Source organism: Orcinus orca, chromosome 9 (genome assembly GCF_937001465.1).
Source record: "Orcinus orca chromosome 9, mOrcOrc1.1, whole genome shotgun sequence".
In the NCBI taxonomy this organism is placed as follows: domain Eukaryota; kingdom Metazoa; phylum Chordata; class Mammalia; order Artiodactyla; family Delphinidae; genus Orcinus; species Orcinus orca.
The window spans coordinates 54,667,471-54,686,033 of record NC_064567.1 but is presented as its reverse complement, the minus strand read 5'-3'; the positions used below and the strand labels follow the sequence as shown (position 1 = coordinate 54,686,033).

The window sequence follows — 18,563 nt, the reverse complement described above, 5'->3', positions numbered from 1 at the left end:
ACACACTTTTCTTTTTTCTATTCCTCTCTGGTAACATTTCAAGTAAAGAGATGGAATGAAGGTGGAAATTAGAAACTACAGGAAAACAGTTCAAAAAGCAAAGCTGACTAAATGGTGAAGGAGCGCATGAGAAGTCACAAAGAAACTGAAAGAGAGTTAAAAATGAAAGATTGTTTTTGTTGACACAAATATATAAATATATGCAAATACATATATTTGAATATTATTTATGTAAAATGACCACATCATAAGCTGGTTTCAGGTCCCAAATATGTTGTGTACACACAAAATATAAAAATCTTACAAATTCATTTTTGGACACATACATTTTCTTCTCAAAATTGATTTTCACCCTGCGTTGCAAATAAAAGGTACAAATAAAAGGTAATGATTTTGTCTTTGTCTCACCAGCCTCTCTTCTTTATCTTTAAGTCGCAGACGAGAGAGAGAGAAGGTCAAAAATCTTAATTTCTGACCTCTTGCAAACATTTCAAGTCCTGGCAAGTGGGCAGTGGGCCAATGAGGACTGTATTATGTTCTTTCAGGCTGACCAAGGCTACCATGATCAGGAGATGTTTTCTCTGCTACACCGGGGAATATCAGTTTAATGTATTTCCTTTGTCATTTCCCCTTACACATAAATTTTACACATACAAGAAGAATTAGTCTACTTTTTTCACATTATCACATGTATTTCTCCATGTTATTTGCCTTTATGACCATCATTTTTTTATTCTTGAATTTTATTTATTTATTTTTACACAGCAGGTTCGTATTAGTTATCTATTTTATACACATTAGTGTATATATGTCAATCCCAATCTCCCAATTCAGACTGCATAACATTCCATCCAGTTTGGTATACTTTAATCTACTTAGTAATTCCTTTTTAAAAATATTTAAGTGGTCTATTCTAAAAAACTTATGTTCAATCTGTCTTATTTTAGCTGTCTTAACATTTTTTCTTTGCCATTATCATCATCATCATCATCAAAAAAAGTTACTGAATTACTAAACATTAGGTGGTTTTAAGAACTTGGTTAGACTCACTTTAAGATCTTCAAATAATTAACAGTTTGTTTGGATTTAGGCAAAAATGGACATGAAAACTAGAGTTAACTCTTAAAGTTCATAAACATCAGTATGAATATATTCATGAAAACACTTTTGCACACCTACAGAGTGCTAAGCATATTACAAGTTAGACCATGACGATACTAAATTTTTTAAAATATTTATTCACTTATTTGGCTGCACTGGGTCTTAGCTGCAGCATGCAGGATCTTTTTAGTTGCAACATGTGGGATCTTTTTTTTGTTTTTCAGTTGCGGCATGTGGGATCTAGTTCCCTGACCAGGTATTGAACCCAGGTCCCCTGCACTGGGAGAGCAGAGTCTTAACCACTGGACCACCAGTGGTTAAGAATTTAGTCCCAAGATACTAAATTCTTAAACATTTCTTTCAACTTCAAAAATTGTCTTAAATTTTTATCCTTGGAAAATCTGTTATCTCATTCTTTAGTTTTTGCATTTCCCCTAAATGTTGTCAATGTGTCTTAATATATGGAATTTTACATATCCACAGAAGTTAAATTAAGGGGGTCATTATTCATTTTACAAAAAATATGCTAACAAAGAAGGCATATTCTTTCAAATAAAATAATGAATTTATGCATAATTTTTCAAGAAACACATTTATGTACATGTTGAAAAATGTATACTAAAGGAGCCATACCCATAATAGATTCACAGAATTTCAGGGCTGGAGAATGAATAGGTTTTCACCAAAGAGAAGGGTAACTGTTGGTACAATTTCTAATATTCTAATATTATGTTAATATAAGTATGAATGGAGTTTTACACATTTCTTTACTTGTTTTCAAGACATGATCTACCATAAGAAGAAGTTCAAAGAAAAGGAAAAATACCACGTCTTCTTTCAAGGTTATTATATGATCCCTAAAGGATCTACCAGCTTTAAGATATTTTGACTCTCCTATGTCTGACCAGGAAGTCATATATATCGCCCGCCCCCTGGGCAATCACATTAAAATCCAAACTCTTTAGCATGTCATTCCAGCCCTGTCACAATCTAGCTTCAAATCACTTTTCAGTCCCATCTCTTCTCACTCCACCATCCCCACATCTTTCAGCTTTATCAGACCCTTCCTTAGGATGCTGCACTTTGTGACATGGCTTTGCTCAAAGTGTTTCTCTAGTCCCTCCTTTTGTTCAACCTCTTTTTTCTTTTTTTTTTAAAGGGACATTTGGTTGGGTTGGGTCTTTGTTGCTGTGCACAGGCTTTCTCTGGTTGCAGTGAGTGGTGGCTACTCTTTGTTGCAGTGCGCAGGCTTCTCATTGTGGTGGCTTCTCTTGTTGCGGAGCACAGGCTCTAGGCACGCCGACTACAGTAGTTGTTGCACGCAGGCTCAGTAGTTGTGGCTCGCGGGCTCTAGAGCGCAGGCTCAGTAGTTGTGGCGCACAGGCTTAGTTGCTCTGCAGCATGTGGGATCTTCCTGGACCAGGGATCGAACCCGCGTCCCCTGCATTGGCAGGTGGATTCTTAACCACTGTGCCACCAGGGAAGTCCCCCAAACCTCTTCTTTTGTGAAATTTTCTCAAGCCCCTCTCGCAGAATTAATTTTTACCTTATTTGTCCTCCCATGTAGCTTTATGAAAATATACTGTAGCCTTTATCACCCTTCAATTTAAATGTTTGTATCTATGTCTCTCAATTGTGATTGTCTTGAAGCTAAAAAACAGTTTTATTTACTACTACTTAGAACAGCACCAAGATAATGGCTACTGAAAAAATACTTGTTGAAAGAACAGAAGATTATGTTATGGTGAGTAAGGCAGACATTCACTCCATTTAAAAATATTTAAGGGACATAAATTATGTGCAATACTAGGTGATGGAGACAAAATTGGGAAATAAGGATAAATCAGTAAACAAATGCCTGTATTCTGAGACCTAGATGCTAATGGGTAAGATGGACAAATACCAGGGGTCTTCAATACAGAGGGGCTGAAACTCTAGCTTTGTTCTCAACATGTGTAAAATAGCCATACATTTATTTGTGGAATAAAGGTATGTGAAAATGTGCTCGACATTACTAATTATCAGGGAAATGCAAACCAAAATCACAATGAGACATCACTTCATACCTGTTAGAATGACTAGCATCAAAAAGAGATAACAGGGACTTCCCTGGTGGTGCAGTGGTTAAGAATCTGCCTGCCAGTGCAGGGAACATGGGTTTGATCCCCGGTTCAGGAAGATCCCACATGCTGCAGAAGAACTAAGCCTGTCTGCCACAACTACTAAGCCTGCACTCTACAGCCCACAAGCCACGACTACTGAAGCCCGCATGCCTAGAGCCCGTGCTCCGCAACAACAGAAGCCATCGCACTGAGAAGCCCGCGCACTGCAACGAAGAGTAGCCCTTGCTCGCCGCAAATAGAGAAAGCCTGCGCACAGCAACGAAGACCCAACATAGCCAAAAAATAGATAGATAGATAAATAAATAAATTTATTTATTTAAAAAAAAAGAGTTAAAAAAATACAACCCTAATCTGACTTCTACTCATGCTGAGTAGTTACTTTCCATTCTGAACCCCATAATGCACTCAGATTTCCATGAGCTATCTCAAGGTAGTGGGCAGGGAGGGAAAAGACCTGAGTCCATTCTCCTGAAAGAAGTTGAACGTACACTGAGTCAGCACGCTGTACAGAAAGTCCTCCCGAGTCCTATAAACAAGCTATGTAAAACAGCCTGATGATTCAGTACTGTAGGATCAGAGCGTCACCATTAGGTAAGGTCAAACCTGATGCATATAAAAAAGGGAAAGTTACAGCCCCCCAAAGTAATATACAGCAAAAGTCTTTTAAGAGTTAGCCTTCTAATCATCAAGGACACAGATTTAAATGGCACTCAACTGTAATTTTCAGATGACATCTGTGTGAACAAGAATTGGGATTTTATTCACTGTACTCCAGAAAAACTGAGATAGTCAATTAGACAGAACAGGAATAACTCTGTTGAGCAAAACAAAAAAATTGCAATGAAGAGTAATTTATTCAAGGGGGAAAATGTTACCAGCAAAATTAGCATATTAGAGTTAATGCATGACACTATGGGTATAGAGCAGCAGCTCTCACACTTTTGGGTCTTAAGGACTCTTTATACACTTGAAAATTATAAAGGACACCCCCAGAGCGTTCGTTTATATGGATTACAGCTGTTGGTGTTTACCATATTTGATATTAAAATTGATAATTTAAAATATTTATTAATTCATTAAAAATAACCCAATTGCATGTTAACATAAAAGCACTATTTTAATAAAATAACCATATTTTCCAAACAGAATTAGCAAGAGGGGTGGCACTGCTTTACAATTATGCAAAACTTTTAAATATCTGGCTGAATAGCAGACAGATGGGTTCTCCTATCTGTTTCTGCATTCAGTCTGTTCTACGATATGTTATTATGGTTGATGCAACTGAAGAAAATACCGCCTCTCACAGATATGTAGTTGGAAAAGAAGGAAGTATTTTAATAGCCCTTTCAGATAATTGTGGATATATATTCTTTTATATTATAACAAAACTCAACAAGTGGTAGTTTCTTAAAGATTAGTTGCACTGGGAAATTAGAAACCGTATCCATGAATTCTTTGTACTCTGTTACTTTAAAATTTATTGGTTTATTTTGCACTTTCAGTGAGTATTTTACCCATGCAATGATTTTCTACAATCACGCACTGGTCATTTGGAAAGTATTGATTCAATGGGTTATACAGCTCTTTTGAACGTTGACACATTTCACTATACAATTTCAAAAAAATCACATTTGCTTATGTCACTACCCATCTCACTTGAAAAATATTTGGAAAGTTGTCAAGCCCACAGTGGCAAATAAAAGTTTTCTATGGTTTCCCCAAATTCTAATTTTCTACTGAAAGCTTTAATTTTATCTTAGGCAGCAAATGCTATTGGTTGTTTTCCTGGGGTGACAGACTCACTTTTTGTTCATTTTTAAGAAACGTCTGCCAAATACCCAAGTCTGAAAAACCATAACCGATAACCACTGTCAGTCATCCCTTAAAGACCATGTTTCAGGGAAAAACAGCCAGTTCCCCTTGCAACTCAAACACCTGCCCACAGCTTTCCCTTGAGAAATCCAGAGTAATTAGGTACACAGTGGAGATGGTTTATGTAAACTTCCCATTTAGTCACACTGAATATTAAAAAGACATTTACTCAAAGGGTGAGCTTTAATAAAATTAATAATCTTAACTGCTTCATCAAGAACATTATTAAGTGAAACTGTGTTTTAAAAACAATTACCATTGTGTGGCGGTAGAGAAAACAGTGCCTAGGACGACAGTTTGGTGCCACTGCCTTGATTCATGCTAAGGAGCCAGCGGTTTTACTTCCATTGCTTTTGCGCCATTAGTGCAAATGTCAACACAGTCCAAAAGGCAAAGACCAGTTTAATATTATTAAGGAAACAGTTTTGACCCCCATGGAACTTCTGGGGATCCCCAGGGTATATGGACCACACGTTGAGAACTACTGATAAAGAGGACAATTATAAGGATGCCATTTCTTTTCTTTGGAACTAGGGAACTTATCTAAGGGGAACCCATAAATCTGACTGTGAAACTTTCAACAACAAGGTCACTCAATCCATAGAGCTGTGGAAAGATTCAACAAAGGGAATGATAAATATAATGTCAGTATGTATCAGATATTATTTTAGTTGATGGAGAGGAGATTAACTGAGAAGAAGGCAAAATAGCGGAGAGTCTACAATGTCTGTGAATGCAGAGCTGACTTTGGAAAGCCAAGGTGAGGGCAGAGCATGGAGGAAAGAGTGAGAAATGAGACCAGGTATGAACAAAGGCCACTAGTCACCTCCGGCTCTGCATGGCTGGACTCCTTCATCTGGCCCATCTTGACAGGTAAGGGCATCTTACTTCAAGCTTCTGAGACTGTGAAGTCCTTGGGAAGACAACTAGACCCAATCCTCTTATTAAAAATTTTATTGACAGTGTTTTCTTTCAAAATAGTTGACTTATTCATTTTTCTAATAAATCTGTCAGTTATTAACAAATTGAGTTACTGTGGAAGAATAAAACATCTTAACTTTAGATGAGCTATTTCAAAAGTCTTTCATAATTTTTTTTTAAAGGCCAGCTCCTGGACCACACAATAAAGCTCCCAAATAAGGGGATGAGTGGATTCACACTGATGTTTAAATTTTTAGATTTGACAAAAGTAATGCAGTATATCTTGACAGCTATATTCAGTAGCTTAATGCTAAGCTTTTCATGCTGAATACAGAACAGAATGAATTTTCCACCAGTGTTTCCACTAGGAGATTTTAGGATTCCTATTCACTTAAGACAGCAATCTGAGGCCGCTTGATAAAACAAGCACTGGTTATTTCATAACTGCCTCATAAAATGTCTCAGTATTTAAGAGAAAAGAAAACTCAAGACAAAAACATTTTGAAAATATATGTTGTAATCAAAATCTGGATGCTAAGTAAACATCCTTTAGTGTTCAGCCAGAAAGACTTGCAGCTGTGGCATCTGTGACTTAAAATAACAGAATAAAGATCTCCATGTAAAAGATAAATGATATCGTAAAAGTTTCTTATCAAAAGAAAATACATTTTCTGATGGAATTTATGTAGGAAAAAGCTTTACACTAAAGCCCATTTAATGCATTGTAAAAAATACTGAAACCTTTAAATTTGGAGTTTGGTTCGAGTACATGCTAGGCAATATTATTTTCTGTTTTGCCACTACATTCTCTTTTTACAAATTGCAGATTAATTCTTCCTGTAAGGACACTTTTTTATTTTAGTTTTGTTTGTAACTATGCTACTGTAAGTTGTTGACTTTATGATAAAATATCAAATTCTATCCAGATGAACTGACAACTAGGCTCCAGTTTCATTACTGGAGAGCTGCTCCTTTAAAAAAAAGATTAAAGTTTTCACATTGTACCAAAATATGATATAGTCATATTCTAAAATATACATGTATATTTTAACATGGATTCAATCTAAATCTCCCAAAGGGCAAACGCTCTCCTCTATAAATGAGATTTCATGAGAATCTGGAACCCTGGTTTGATTGTGTAGCCTAGCTAAGCACTGAAGATAAACACCAAGCCTGTTATAATTCAGTATGCAACTGAGCTAGTCTTCCACACCAGCAGAGGAAAAAGAAAAAACAAAAATCCCGTTATTTTCTAAAGTTGCCCATCTCTATCCGTTTGTCGAGCTGCCACAATTGCCCAGATAAAACATTTGAGAGTATGTCAGCTTTAATTAATGTAACATGACCTGATCATTTCCACAGTTAAGAATAAAGAAGTTTGCATTCTTTAAATCCAAAGCGCAACCTGGAGATTATGCTAAATTGCTTCATTCATAGTCCACACTCCTCTGCTCGTGTCAGAAGGACAGCATTTGTCCCCTCTAGTGATAAACAAATTATACATGAAATCAATTCCACTTCACAATCATTTTCCCTATTGGGTATTATCTTTCCTTCTCTGCTCCCTCCAGTTAAGCCCGCATCCTGTAACTTGCTAATGAGCTGGGGGCTTTCTGTTCCAGGTGGCACCCCCTGCCTCGAAGTCATGACATTTCCCATTTCGAATGCTGCTGGCATTTTTCGACAGCTCCTGCTAACTAGCCTTTTTGACCTGCACTAAGAGGAACTCATCTGATCGAATCCTCTAACCTGCCAATCATTCCAGCAAATGATCTTCACAGTCACTCCCAAGGCAGGAATGGAAAAAAAAAAAAGGAAATGCGAGTGAGAGAATGAGGGAGTAGGCAAGCGGCTGCCTCTGCAGCTACCTAATGAGAATGCTTTAAGTCTCTGAGGCAGCGGAAACACTGAAAAACTGGTGGGAAAATTAGGGCACAACTGAATGCCTGGCTCTGTAATTACTGACTTCTTTCCATCCTGAGATCATTTTGAGAGCAATACCTCTGAGATGTGCCAGTTTCTAAAGAACACACAAGAACACCCTACCTTATGTAGAGAAAATAGATTTATTTCTCCTGCCACTATCAATATGCAATTCTCATAATCCCACTCTGTCAAACAGCATCCTTTGCAGAATTAATTATGTGCTGTAAGCTTGTTAAGTGTGCATTTGTAAACTAGGGATGATTATCATGTTGGCCACAGTGAAGAAAGGACCTCTTTTTTTTTCCCCAGGCATATTTTAAATGTTGCCACCATTTAGGGGGTGTTGATTTTCACATGTTTACATAAAAACAAATAGGTATGGTGAAAGTTGGCATTGGGCTCAGGGAGGATTTAACACTGACAACATAGGATAATCTGGACATTCTTGATTTTAATGAAGGTAAAATAATTTTTGTTCCTTCCAGATTTTTCTTGCCTATGCACAATCAGTTTATTTAGTGGGTTCCCAGCCCACAGAATAACCCAATACTTTAGGAAAAAAGATCTACTACATGGACCTTTGGCAATGGATCACAATTCTAGATATCTTAACATGAAGTAGATTTGTTGACCAAGGAATGATACAATATAATTACATGTGATCATTACACCATTTATATAATAATGTAAAATAAATACTGTACATGATTTAATTGCACATGATAATCACACATCTTTCCCCATTTATAGTAATTAGGCCAATAGCCCCATTTACAGTAATTATTATATGTAATTGAGGGCATTTTACTAATTGCATTGAAAATGATAATCCAGAGCAATTAAAAATCCAAGGGCACTATACATAATGCAAACTACATTAAAAGAATGGTGGTAATTTAAAGGGAAAAAATTCAGCCAAGTATGGAATTTAAGTGTACAGTATTAGATTCCATGCTTGGCATGCCCGCTAATATTTTTTATGAGATCAATTTCTCAAACTTGTGTATTGTTTCTTTTCTAGATCTTGTACACTATTTCATCAGCTGGAGAAGTTATCCTTTGTTTAATCTATGACATTATTCTAACAACTCTAGGACTGTTGAAAAATTATTCTATTTGGCTGTGTGAGTGTACAGTGTGTGTGTGTGTCTATGTGTGTGTGTGTGGGGTAGAGGAAACAGCTATCCTAAATTCCAAAGGAGACCCACTAAATTATTCATTTGCACAACCAATTTGATGTTCTTAAAAGCTTTATTCATTGAAGCATCTCAGAGTATTGCAAACATTTTGTTAAATATACTTGTAATAATTTAGCTAAAATGTTTAACTTTGTTAGACTTGAAATACATTCGGGTTGTGGTTTTCATCACATTTGCTATCTGTCTAGAATTTTAATGTGTCTAAGGACCGAATCCCTGGCTTTTGTCCCAGGGCCCCAGTGTCTATCTCTCCTCAGTCCCACTCCCCTATTTCTACCCAGACAAAGCTTGTCTGTGAGGAGCATCTCAGGAGTGATGAGCATTTGTGGGACAATGGCAATAGTTTCAAGTTTTTGCCTTCTCTTCTCGACATTGTCATTTAGACATTGTCCTCTATGCATTCAAATGTCATCCCAGACCATCAGCCCACTTCAACTCAAACAGCCTCCTTTTATGCTCAGACACTTCTTAGAGTATCCGCAGACCACAAAGACTGTCTAGTGGGACTCAGCTGCTATCCTGGTATTAATAATACAATACAGTGCACTTAGGGCATAGACGATTCCCTCTGTATCCCAAATTCATAAGAATCAACATTAAATGAAAAGGAAAAATAGAGCACCTGAACTGATTATAGTTATATGTGATTGTTAACTTCATAATAGTTTGGCCAAGCATTCTAATAGATATCTTGCTAGTAGCCCTATCACATCTATGCCCACTACTTATAAGAAAGCTTCACTCGTGTTATGCTGCTGGCTAAATAGTCCCTAAGAAATTAATTTCGGTTTTAAAAAGACGGAAGATGCAAGTTGCAGTGCTATTCTCACCCCCCGCCCCCCACACCGGCCCATCATCCTCAGTTTGAAAGCTCATCTGACCTGGAAACATTGAATCTCAAAAACATAGCCAATTTTTGAGCATCTGTAGGCTGATGAACCAATTTGTGGAGCATCAAACAAGTTTCTTCTCTTTTAGCCGTTTTGCTTTTAAAAACTCTCAGAGAAGGGTAAAGGAAAAGCAAGGACAAAAACCCCTCTATTTTTAATGTAAAAAATGTCACTCTGAATTCTTTGTTTTGAAGAAAAACACACTGAAATATTTAAAGGTAATGGAGCATCGTGTGAGGAAAAACTGTGTTATGTGCACACATTTGTGTGTCTGTGTGAGAAAGAGAGAGAGAGGGAGAAAGAATATGATAGAGCAAATGTAGTAAAATGCTAACATTTGGGGGAAGTGGATGTTGTGTATCAGCCATTCTTTGTACTACTCCTGCAACTTTTCCGTAAATCTGAAATTACGTCAATATAGAGAAAAGTAAATACTTTAAAAAATGCACTCTGGATGAATGAAGCATGATATATTAAACTTCCTTTTCATTCTGCTTTGTGACAACCCAGGACAGAATTAAGCAAATTAGATAGTAAAGGACTTAGTCTTTGGCGAACCCCTTCACAGGGCTGGTGGACGGGGTGTGGGGTACAGATCAGAGGAGACCCAAAGGAAGGGAAGGCCAGAGGGGCAGAGAAGGGACTGGGAGAAGAGTCAAACTTCCTTGGCCCATTATTTTGCTAAGTAGTGGATTTAGAGGACGTAATAGACTCTCTTGGGCAAAGGGGAAGCTAAGGAAAGGGGGGTGGAGAAACTAAACCACATTCCAGCCTTTTCTCAATCAAATGTTCACAAACGTAGTCTGCATGTGTATGGTTCGAAGCACTGTCAAGTTCCTGAATAATATATATTTCTTAATCTGCAGCAACGTAGAGGTAACGACAAAAACCAGGGATTCTTTAAATAAAACCTGCGAGGAACACTAAGGCTTGTTTCCCCCTCTGCCTGTTGTTATTTCCACAACTACTGCTGTCAACTACATGAGACAACAGAGATAATAAACAGAGATAAAACTGTAGTTTGATAGGAAAAAAATTTGCAGAGTCATGCAGAAAATAACAGTTCTAGCAGGAGAAAAATAATAAATCTTTCTGCTACTGAAAGAAAACTAGATCCAACACTTGAATTTCTTATACTGTGATAAGTACTAATGGGTGTTATCTCCTTTTGTGTCTACAGTTGAGAAGACGCAACATGGCTTAAAAAGACCGTTAGTCAAAAATAGCACACACTGAGGATGTTGTTACTCCATGAAAACTGGAGTTTCCCTCTATACTTGTCTGATTTTTCCCTTGGTAGTGTACAGGCCAAGCGAGTGCCTTCCATCTATACTGCTTGCTTTCCTAGAAGCTTCAGAGACTGCTAAGCCCAGAGCCCTCTTCTGAGGGGTTCCTTAAGGAAAGGTTGGCCACACAGTTCACAGCTCAGCTGACTGCACACACCCAACAGCCTTGCTCAAAGCCTTGTTCTCTCTCCATGATGATGGCTACACCAATCAGAGCTGCTCTGGACTGGAGGAGGGTCTGAATCTGAAGAAAAGAGCTTGGCTATAGACTGCCCCAGGAATAGAGGGACAAGAGAAGCAATGATAAGCAGGATTCATGAATAAGCAGAAACAAGTCAGCAAAAGCCACGAGATGAAGAGAAGATAAAAGTACTGTTAGTCAATGCAGGGACAGAAGAGGTCACAGCATGACGGAGAGCTAGAGGGCGCTGTTTCTCCAGGGGCAGGTACCAGAGTTGAGATGGCGGTTGAGTTTGACAGCAGACAAACCAAAGCTCCTGTGGATCCTGACGGCCATTCAGGATTTGTGAGGCCTGCCATGCAGCTTTAAGAAGTCTAAGGACTGTCCACCTGTTCTTCCTTACTTCCCTGAGCAATCTCAACACAGACCACCATCCCTGAGGAAACCGCACCATGTTTCCTTCCCCCGAAAGATCCCCACGCCCGCTTCCTCGTGATGGCTCCTGTCCCTGTGACACAGCGCTTTCCGTGGCTCTCAGTCAACCGTCTCTGTCCCTCTCACTTTGCCACCTGCCTCTTTCCTCACTTGAGTGTCTCTCTTCCGCAAACGTTTTGAGCTTCTCTGAAGTGGCTATATTCTAGAACTGAAACGTATTTTTACTGATTGAATTCAGTTCAATTTTCCTGATTCCTCAAAGGCAGGCAGGAGAAACGCTCTTCACCCGTGCTGTCCAGTAGAACGTTCTGTGATGCTGGAAAGGTCCTCGCTCTGCCCTGTCTCTATGGTGGCCACTAGTCATGGTGGGTAATGAGCACTTGAAACGTGTACTGCTACTGGGGGAACAAGGTTGTAATTTAGTTTAATTGTTTTTTTTTTTTTTTTTTGGCGGTACGCGGGCCTCTCACTGTTGTGGCCTCTCCCGTTGCGGAGCACAGGCTCCGGACGCGCAGGCTCAGCAGCCATGGCTCACAGGCCCAGCTGCTCCGCGGCATGTGGGATATTCCCGGACTGGGGCACGAACCCATGTCCCCTGCATCGGCAGGCAGACTCTCAACCACTGCGCCACCAGGGAAGCCCTAGTTTAATTTTAATTAATTAAAAATGAACTTAAAATAGCTACACGTGGCTAGTGGTTACCCTGCTGGACAGCACAACTTTATATTAATCTTCCTTAAAAAAAAGGGAAGGGAAAGGAAGGGACGGCTTTTCCTATTTTGTCTTTATCCAGTCCTAGCCCAAATAAGTTGATTATTTTACTTCATAAATGTACAATTCTTAAATAGTTACCGAACAGGTCATAATATGTGGTTCAAAGGTTACCTACATCAACATCCTTTGGGGTTCTTTAAAATGCGGAAGACCCCAGGACCCTGGATTTTTAAAAACTCACCAGGGGTTTTGGCACTGCCCCCCACTTCCCCAGGGTGTGTGAACACCTCTCTAATGAACGTTCAGTTAGCGATGCCAGAGAGTCTTAAGCACCAATGAATTATATTTTGCCTGGAGTTCGGTTTTTTAAAAAATCTTTCTCTTATTTAATTAAAATTCTTGAGCAATTTATGCATCCTACTGTTTACCTGGCAGCCTACTTTTAGGAAATTATTGCTTGATGACTGAGTCAGACAGAAAGAGTCTACCACATTTTTTTTTCATTTTCATATGATACTTAAATAACATTGATTAGCAAAGATAATATACTAGAAAGCAAGGAGAGGGTCACCAAAATATGCATGCAGTTAACTTCTTGCACTTGAACCGAATACAGTTTTTGCATGCACCAGACAGGTATTTCTATATTTATTATGAATTTAATAGGGTTTGAAGACCAATTGATTCATTAAAAAGAGATGTTCCATAATGAGCATATACCATTTCAGGAAAATTATAAAACATCTGTCTAAAAGATTAGAGGCCATTCTTATCCCCTGTATTCAGCAAAAGGAGAGCAGACAAGAGTGACTGTGCACTTCCTCTCTCAATTCAGAATAACTGGAAAATTAAGCTCAGCCTGGGGGTGTATCCAGTATCACTGTGCACAAATATAAGTGATACTAATGGATGTGATATTCAATATAGTTTCCGGTCTTTCCCTTAGGGAAAATTTGTATGCGTATTTAAGGCGCTCTCAGACTTTAGGAAAGTCCTATCCTTTAATGCTGATAAAAAGGGTGGGGACAATCTATGCAATCTGTAGTCTATTCATATCTTTAGAGGATAACAAACTGTAGGAAGCACAGCATCTTGATCATCCATTGGCTGCATTTTTAAACTTAGGTGCATGTGGTTTTCTTTTCGTTTCATTTGGTTACAAGACTCTGAAACCAAAATTGCTCTCTGTTGCAAAGAAAAATGCTTCTCATTAGCTTTTCCAGTAAGGCCAGTTTATGTAAATCCAGGATTATTAACTAAATAACTGAAGTGACCTTAGTATATTCAAGTTTAGAAACAATTTGGCATTGTGGTATAAGAGAAAACTTAGGACTTGAAACGCTCCTCTCTACTCAGTCCTCTGTCATTTCAAAACCAGAAGTGATACAATGCATTTTCCACATTTACCTCTGTAACTCCCCAGAGAGAGGTGGCTAAAATGCTAGGTTACAGTCTTAGGCTCTCTGAGCCCTCAACCTCTTGCCCCTTCCTCTCCTTCCCAATCTCTCTGCTTTACAAAGAACTGGGGCATTTGAGGAAAATTTAAGATGCCTCAGCTTGTTCTAAACTGTTAATTAATTCATCAACAACAAAATCAAAATCTAGGGAATTACATATTTTCTTTATGAATACCCTTATTTATGTAGACTTTTTGTTTGTTTGTTTGTTTGTTTGCAGTACGCAGGCCTCTCCTGTTGTGGAGCACAGGCTCTGGATGCGCAGGCTCAGCGGCCATGGCTCACGGGCCCAGCTGCTCCACGGCATGTGGGATCTTCCCGGACCGGGGCACGAACCCGTGTCCCCTGCATTGGCAGGCGGACTCTCAACCACTGCACCACCAGGGAAGCCCTATGTAGACTTTTGACTCTATAATGTCTACAATATAGACACTGGTATTCAGCTATTGATTAGAATCAGCTCCACTGTGCAGGATGTATTAGGCCAATATATAGGCTATGCTATTTCATCTCTAAGATGAACCCATTTGATTAAAAGAAAACCCTACAAAGGTGAAAAATTAAAATGATTTCCTTTTTTGCTGACTGACAGAAAACTCTTAAAATCCAGCTTCCATGCAGCTTTTCTAAGAAAAAGAAATTTAGATGTTTCCTTAATATAATGTTGAATCAAACTGAGGTATCTGGATTTTGAAGAAAACAACAAAGGCAGTAATAATATTAAAGCTTTAAAAGTTGATGTGAAAAAGACAAAATTCATAGAGAACATATTTCTAGTATTATTAGATAATTCTAGAGGAAGAGGTTCTAGATAATACCCTTGAATCTAGTTTTAAAAACATACTACAAAGAAAAAACATCTTTGTAAAGGCTTTTAAATACTGATGACTGTAGTTCCGAGCAGCTCTTTAAAATCTCTTTTCACTTAGCAGTTTTTCAGACCTTATGGGCAATGCTTCTATCCAGTGAGCATGATTTGATTTACACGGAAAAGCTGACCTGAAACACATTCTAGCCGTTTTGACTGGCCAGGCTCAGGTCACAGAGATCTCAAAAGAGCAGAGAAGAAAGGGCACAGACCTGCGATGGAAATTCAAGCTTGCTTGTGTGTATGTGTGTATGAGGCAGCAGCACAAATAAGGTCCAATTTTTGTTTTGTTCTACTGAATTGGCTAAGGGATTTATAAAGTCAGGGGCTCTCATTATGGTAATGCAGGTCAAATACTCTCAATAGCATCTGCTGCAACCCTCATGAATTAAAACCATTCTCAGAACCAGGAGGTAACTGGTCAAAAACTCAGCCCCACTCTTTGTCTGACCAATTGAAGTGAGAGTACAAATGCTACTGGGTGAATAAAGTTGTGCTTCCGGGTAACTTTTTATCCAATAGGGAGAAATAACCAGAAGAATGAAGAATCTTACGTATGAAATAGCAAGTCTACTAGTAACACTTCCCGACTGGCATTTATACACCATCTTTTATCAATCTGGGAATCTTTTCTCCAATCATTCATAAATCACCACCATACTCCTGAGAGGCCAAAATTGACCTCCACATTGAGCATACACAAAAGCTAAGTCCAAATGTATTGACTAATCACCCACAAGACAATGTGGACATGTAATCTGCTGACAGTTCAGCCTGTTAACATTTCACATTAAGAGAGAGAGGAAGGAAGAGGAGCCCTTGCGATGCTGTCTGTATCTTTCAATTCACTGGAACATTTAATTCCTGAACAGCCACACAAGCAAGTAACAATATGGGCTAGCAAATAAAAAGCCTTCCTCACAAAAAAGTTGGTTCTCTGTTTGCTTCAGAGTTATGTTGCATTAAATGAAAAGATACATATAGGCGTAAACTTCCAAAAAACCCAGACATTTCCAACTGGCACTAAAGACACAGCCTTTTCAGAAGTTGCCATCTTATGCTTTTTTCTGTAAAGCCTGTGTGATGACCGGGACAGGCCGACAGGCTCAGAGACTATCTCGTTTAGGTTCTGCTTTACATCTGCAGAATAGCAGAGGCCAAAGAATCGAATAGGAAAAAAATAAAATAAATGCTTCACCACAACAAGGTCTGTACTAGGGGCCACCCAGGAATCAGAAATGAGTGAAGTGGCCCAAATGGCCACTAAACTAAACTAGGGAGCCCATGTCCTTTCCAAAGGAGGCAGCCACAGTTCAGTTACATACACAAACTTCTGGCAGGAATGTGAGTTTAGTGTTGCCAAAGCTGCTGATTTCTCGAGAAAAGCCGGAAACCCAGACTTTGTGTAAAATCTCCTCATTTTAAAATGGGAGCAATCAAGGAAAAAAATTGTGTGGGCCACACAAAGCAGGTCTGTGGCTTAAATATCCTCCGAGGTTAACCATTTTCTAGCCTCTATGAAGGATGGGTGAGTAGTGAAATGATCTGCTTATGACTAAAATGGTTTGCTTATGACTACATAAATAAAGGACCATTGTGGTTAGACTCCAGCAAGTGCCTAAAAATACAGAAATGACTGACAGCACTCTGCCTCACTAGAATCTGTAATGAATGCCATAACAAACATAAGAGATTCATAAGATACTTAGGAAAAAATAAGTCTGAAATATTTCATTTGAAAGATTGACTCAATGTCTTTTCACAATTACTTTCCAAGTAAAGTAGGTCATCTTACCTGTGCTCTCTTGAGACTGCTGTGCGCATCAGTGCTTGCTATTTGATAGACTTTTGCCATAACTATTGTTTTTCCCAAAGGCCCGCATACTTTCTCCAGCTTCTGGTTGCAATCTTACATTTGGGACGGTAAAAATAGAAGACACTGTGGACAGAATGAAAAGTTTTCATTTACATATTTATAGGTGTATTTAGAATCTTTTCTTTCACAATTGGAGGCTGAGATGCAATGCTGGATGTCCCTCACATAAAACATCATGGTATGCATTGGTCTTTGAAATGTCGTCACAGCCACACACACACACACTCACACAGATTTACACACACATACGACAGGATAGTCTGCCTTCCCCTCCAAGCCACAGCTCAGCTGATCTCTCATACTTCTCTGATCTAGAACAATAAGCCTGAATTTGGAAACAACATATTTTGCCCTTTCTTTGTGCATTCTTTCATTCATTCTTTGAAGAAATATTTATTGAGCCCCACACTGTTCTAGGTTTTCAGAATCCTGTAGTGTATCAATCAGAATGAAAAGAAACCCTGGTTTTTGTAGATTCCACTTAGGGGAGACAGATGATAAACACTCAGATGAATATATCAACTAGTTGTAAGTGTTCTGAAGAATAATAAAGCAGGAAGAGAAACAGGAAGCAGGTCAGTGAAGGCTTCCCAGGTAAAGGTACCTTTGAGCAGAGAGCCAAAAAGGTGAGAGGGCAAGTCATGCATATATCTAGAGCAAGAGCAAGCACGAACTGGAGAAAGAAGAAACAGCAAAGCCTCTCTAAGGAGCAAGAGAAGGAGCAGGCAAAACAGTTAGACGGCTATTGTAGAAACACAGGTGAAGGAAGATGGTGAGTGACATGGGGCAGTGATGGCAGTGGAGAAGTGATGATGGTCTATTGATCTATTTTGAAGGTAGCATCAACAGGGTCTACAGAAGAACCGGGTTTGGGTACGACAAAAGAAGAGGAGTCAAGGGTAACTTCCAACAACTGGAAGAATGACATTGCCCCTTATTAACGAGGTGAAGACTATAAAATGAGCAAGTCTAAGGGAAAAGATAAGGAACTCAGTTCTGGTAATATGAAGTTAGAAACGCCTACTAGACGTCCAAATGGAGATGTTAAGTAGTCAGCTGGTATATGCAAGTCTGGAGTCAGGGAAGATGGGACTGGAGATTGAAATTTGGAAGCTGTCAGTGTACACAGATGATATCTAAATCATGAGATTAAATGAGATCATCTAGGCTCTAGGGAGCATATGTAGATAGGAAGATCTGAGGATTAAGCCCCAGGGCACTCTAAGACTGAGAGGTCTGGCAGATGAGAAATCTGCAAAGGAGTATGAAAAGGAATGTTTAGGGAGGCAAAAGGAAAATGTCCTGTCCTGGAATCCAAGTGAAGGAAATGTTACTACGAGGAGACAGTGGTCAATTGTGTTGAATTATGCTGATGGATCAAGATGAGGGCTGGGGAAAGACCAATGGATAGAGACTAAAACCAGCAGTTGTGGAATCTTGGGTATAAAAGCTCGGCTCAAAAGGATTCAAGAGAGAATGGAAGTCTAGAAACCAGAGCAGCAAATATGTTAGAACAGGGTGTGTTTTCTTTTTAAAAAGATGGCATGGAGCTCCATTAATGGCATAATGTTACTTTAGGATAATATATAGGACATATATAAGAATAAGAAACCCTACCAACATTAGAGCTGAAAGGTCCTTAGGGATCACTGTGTCTCTATATGAGAAATTGGGAACCCACAGAAACTAAGGCACTTCTCCAAAGCTGCCCAGC

The 18,563-nt window shown here is 38.8% G+C and overlaps 1 protein-coding gene across 6 annotated transcripts in view; it reads right to left on the bottom strand.

Annotated features, from left to right (window-relative positions):
- CDK14 (cyclin dependent kinase 14) overlaps positions 1 to 18,563 on the bottom strand; it is a 711,364-nt gene that overhangs the window by 61,772 nt on the left and 631,029 nt on the right. For all 6 annotated transcript variants that reach the window (XM_049714769.1, XM_049714770.1, XM_033420532.2 and 3 more), the window contains one exon: positions 16,769 to 16,912. In XM_049714769.1, coding sequence (XP_049570726.1) covers positions 16,797 to 16,912 — 116 coding nt within the window. In that variant the 3' untranslated portion in view covers positions 16,769 to 16,796. The remainder of the gene's footprint in view (positions 1 to 16,768; positions 16,913 to 18,563) is intronic.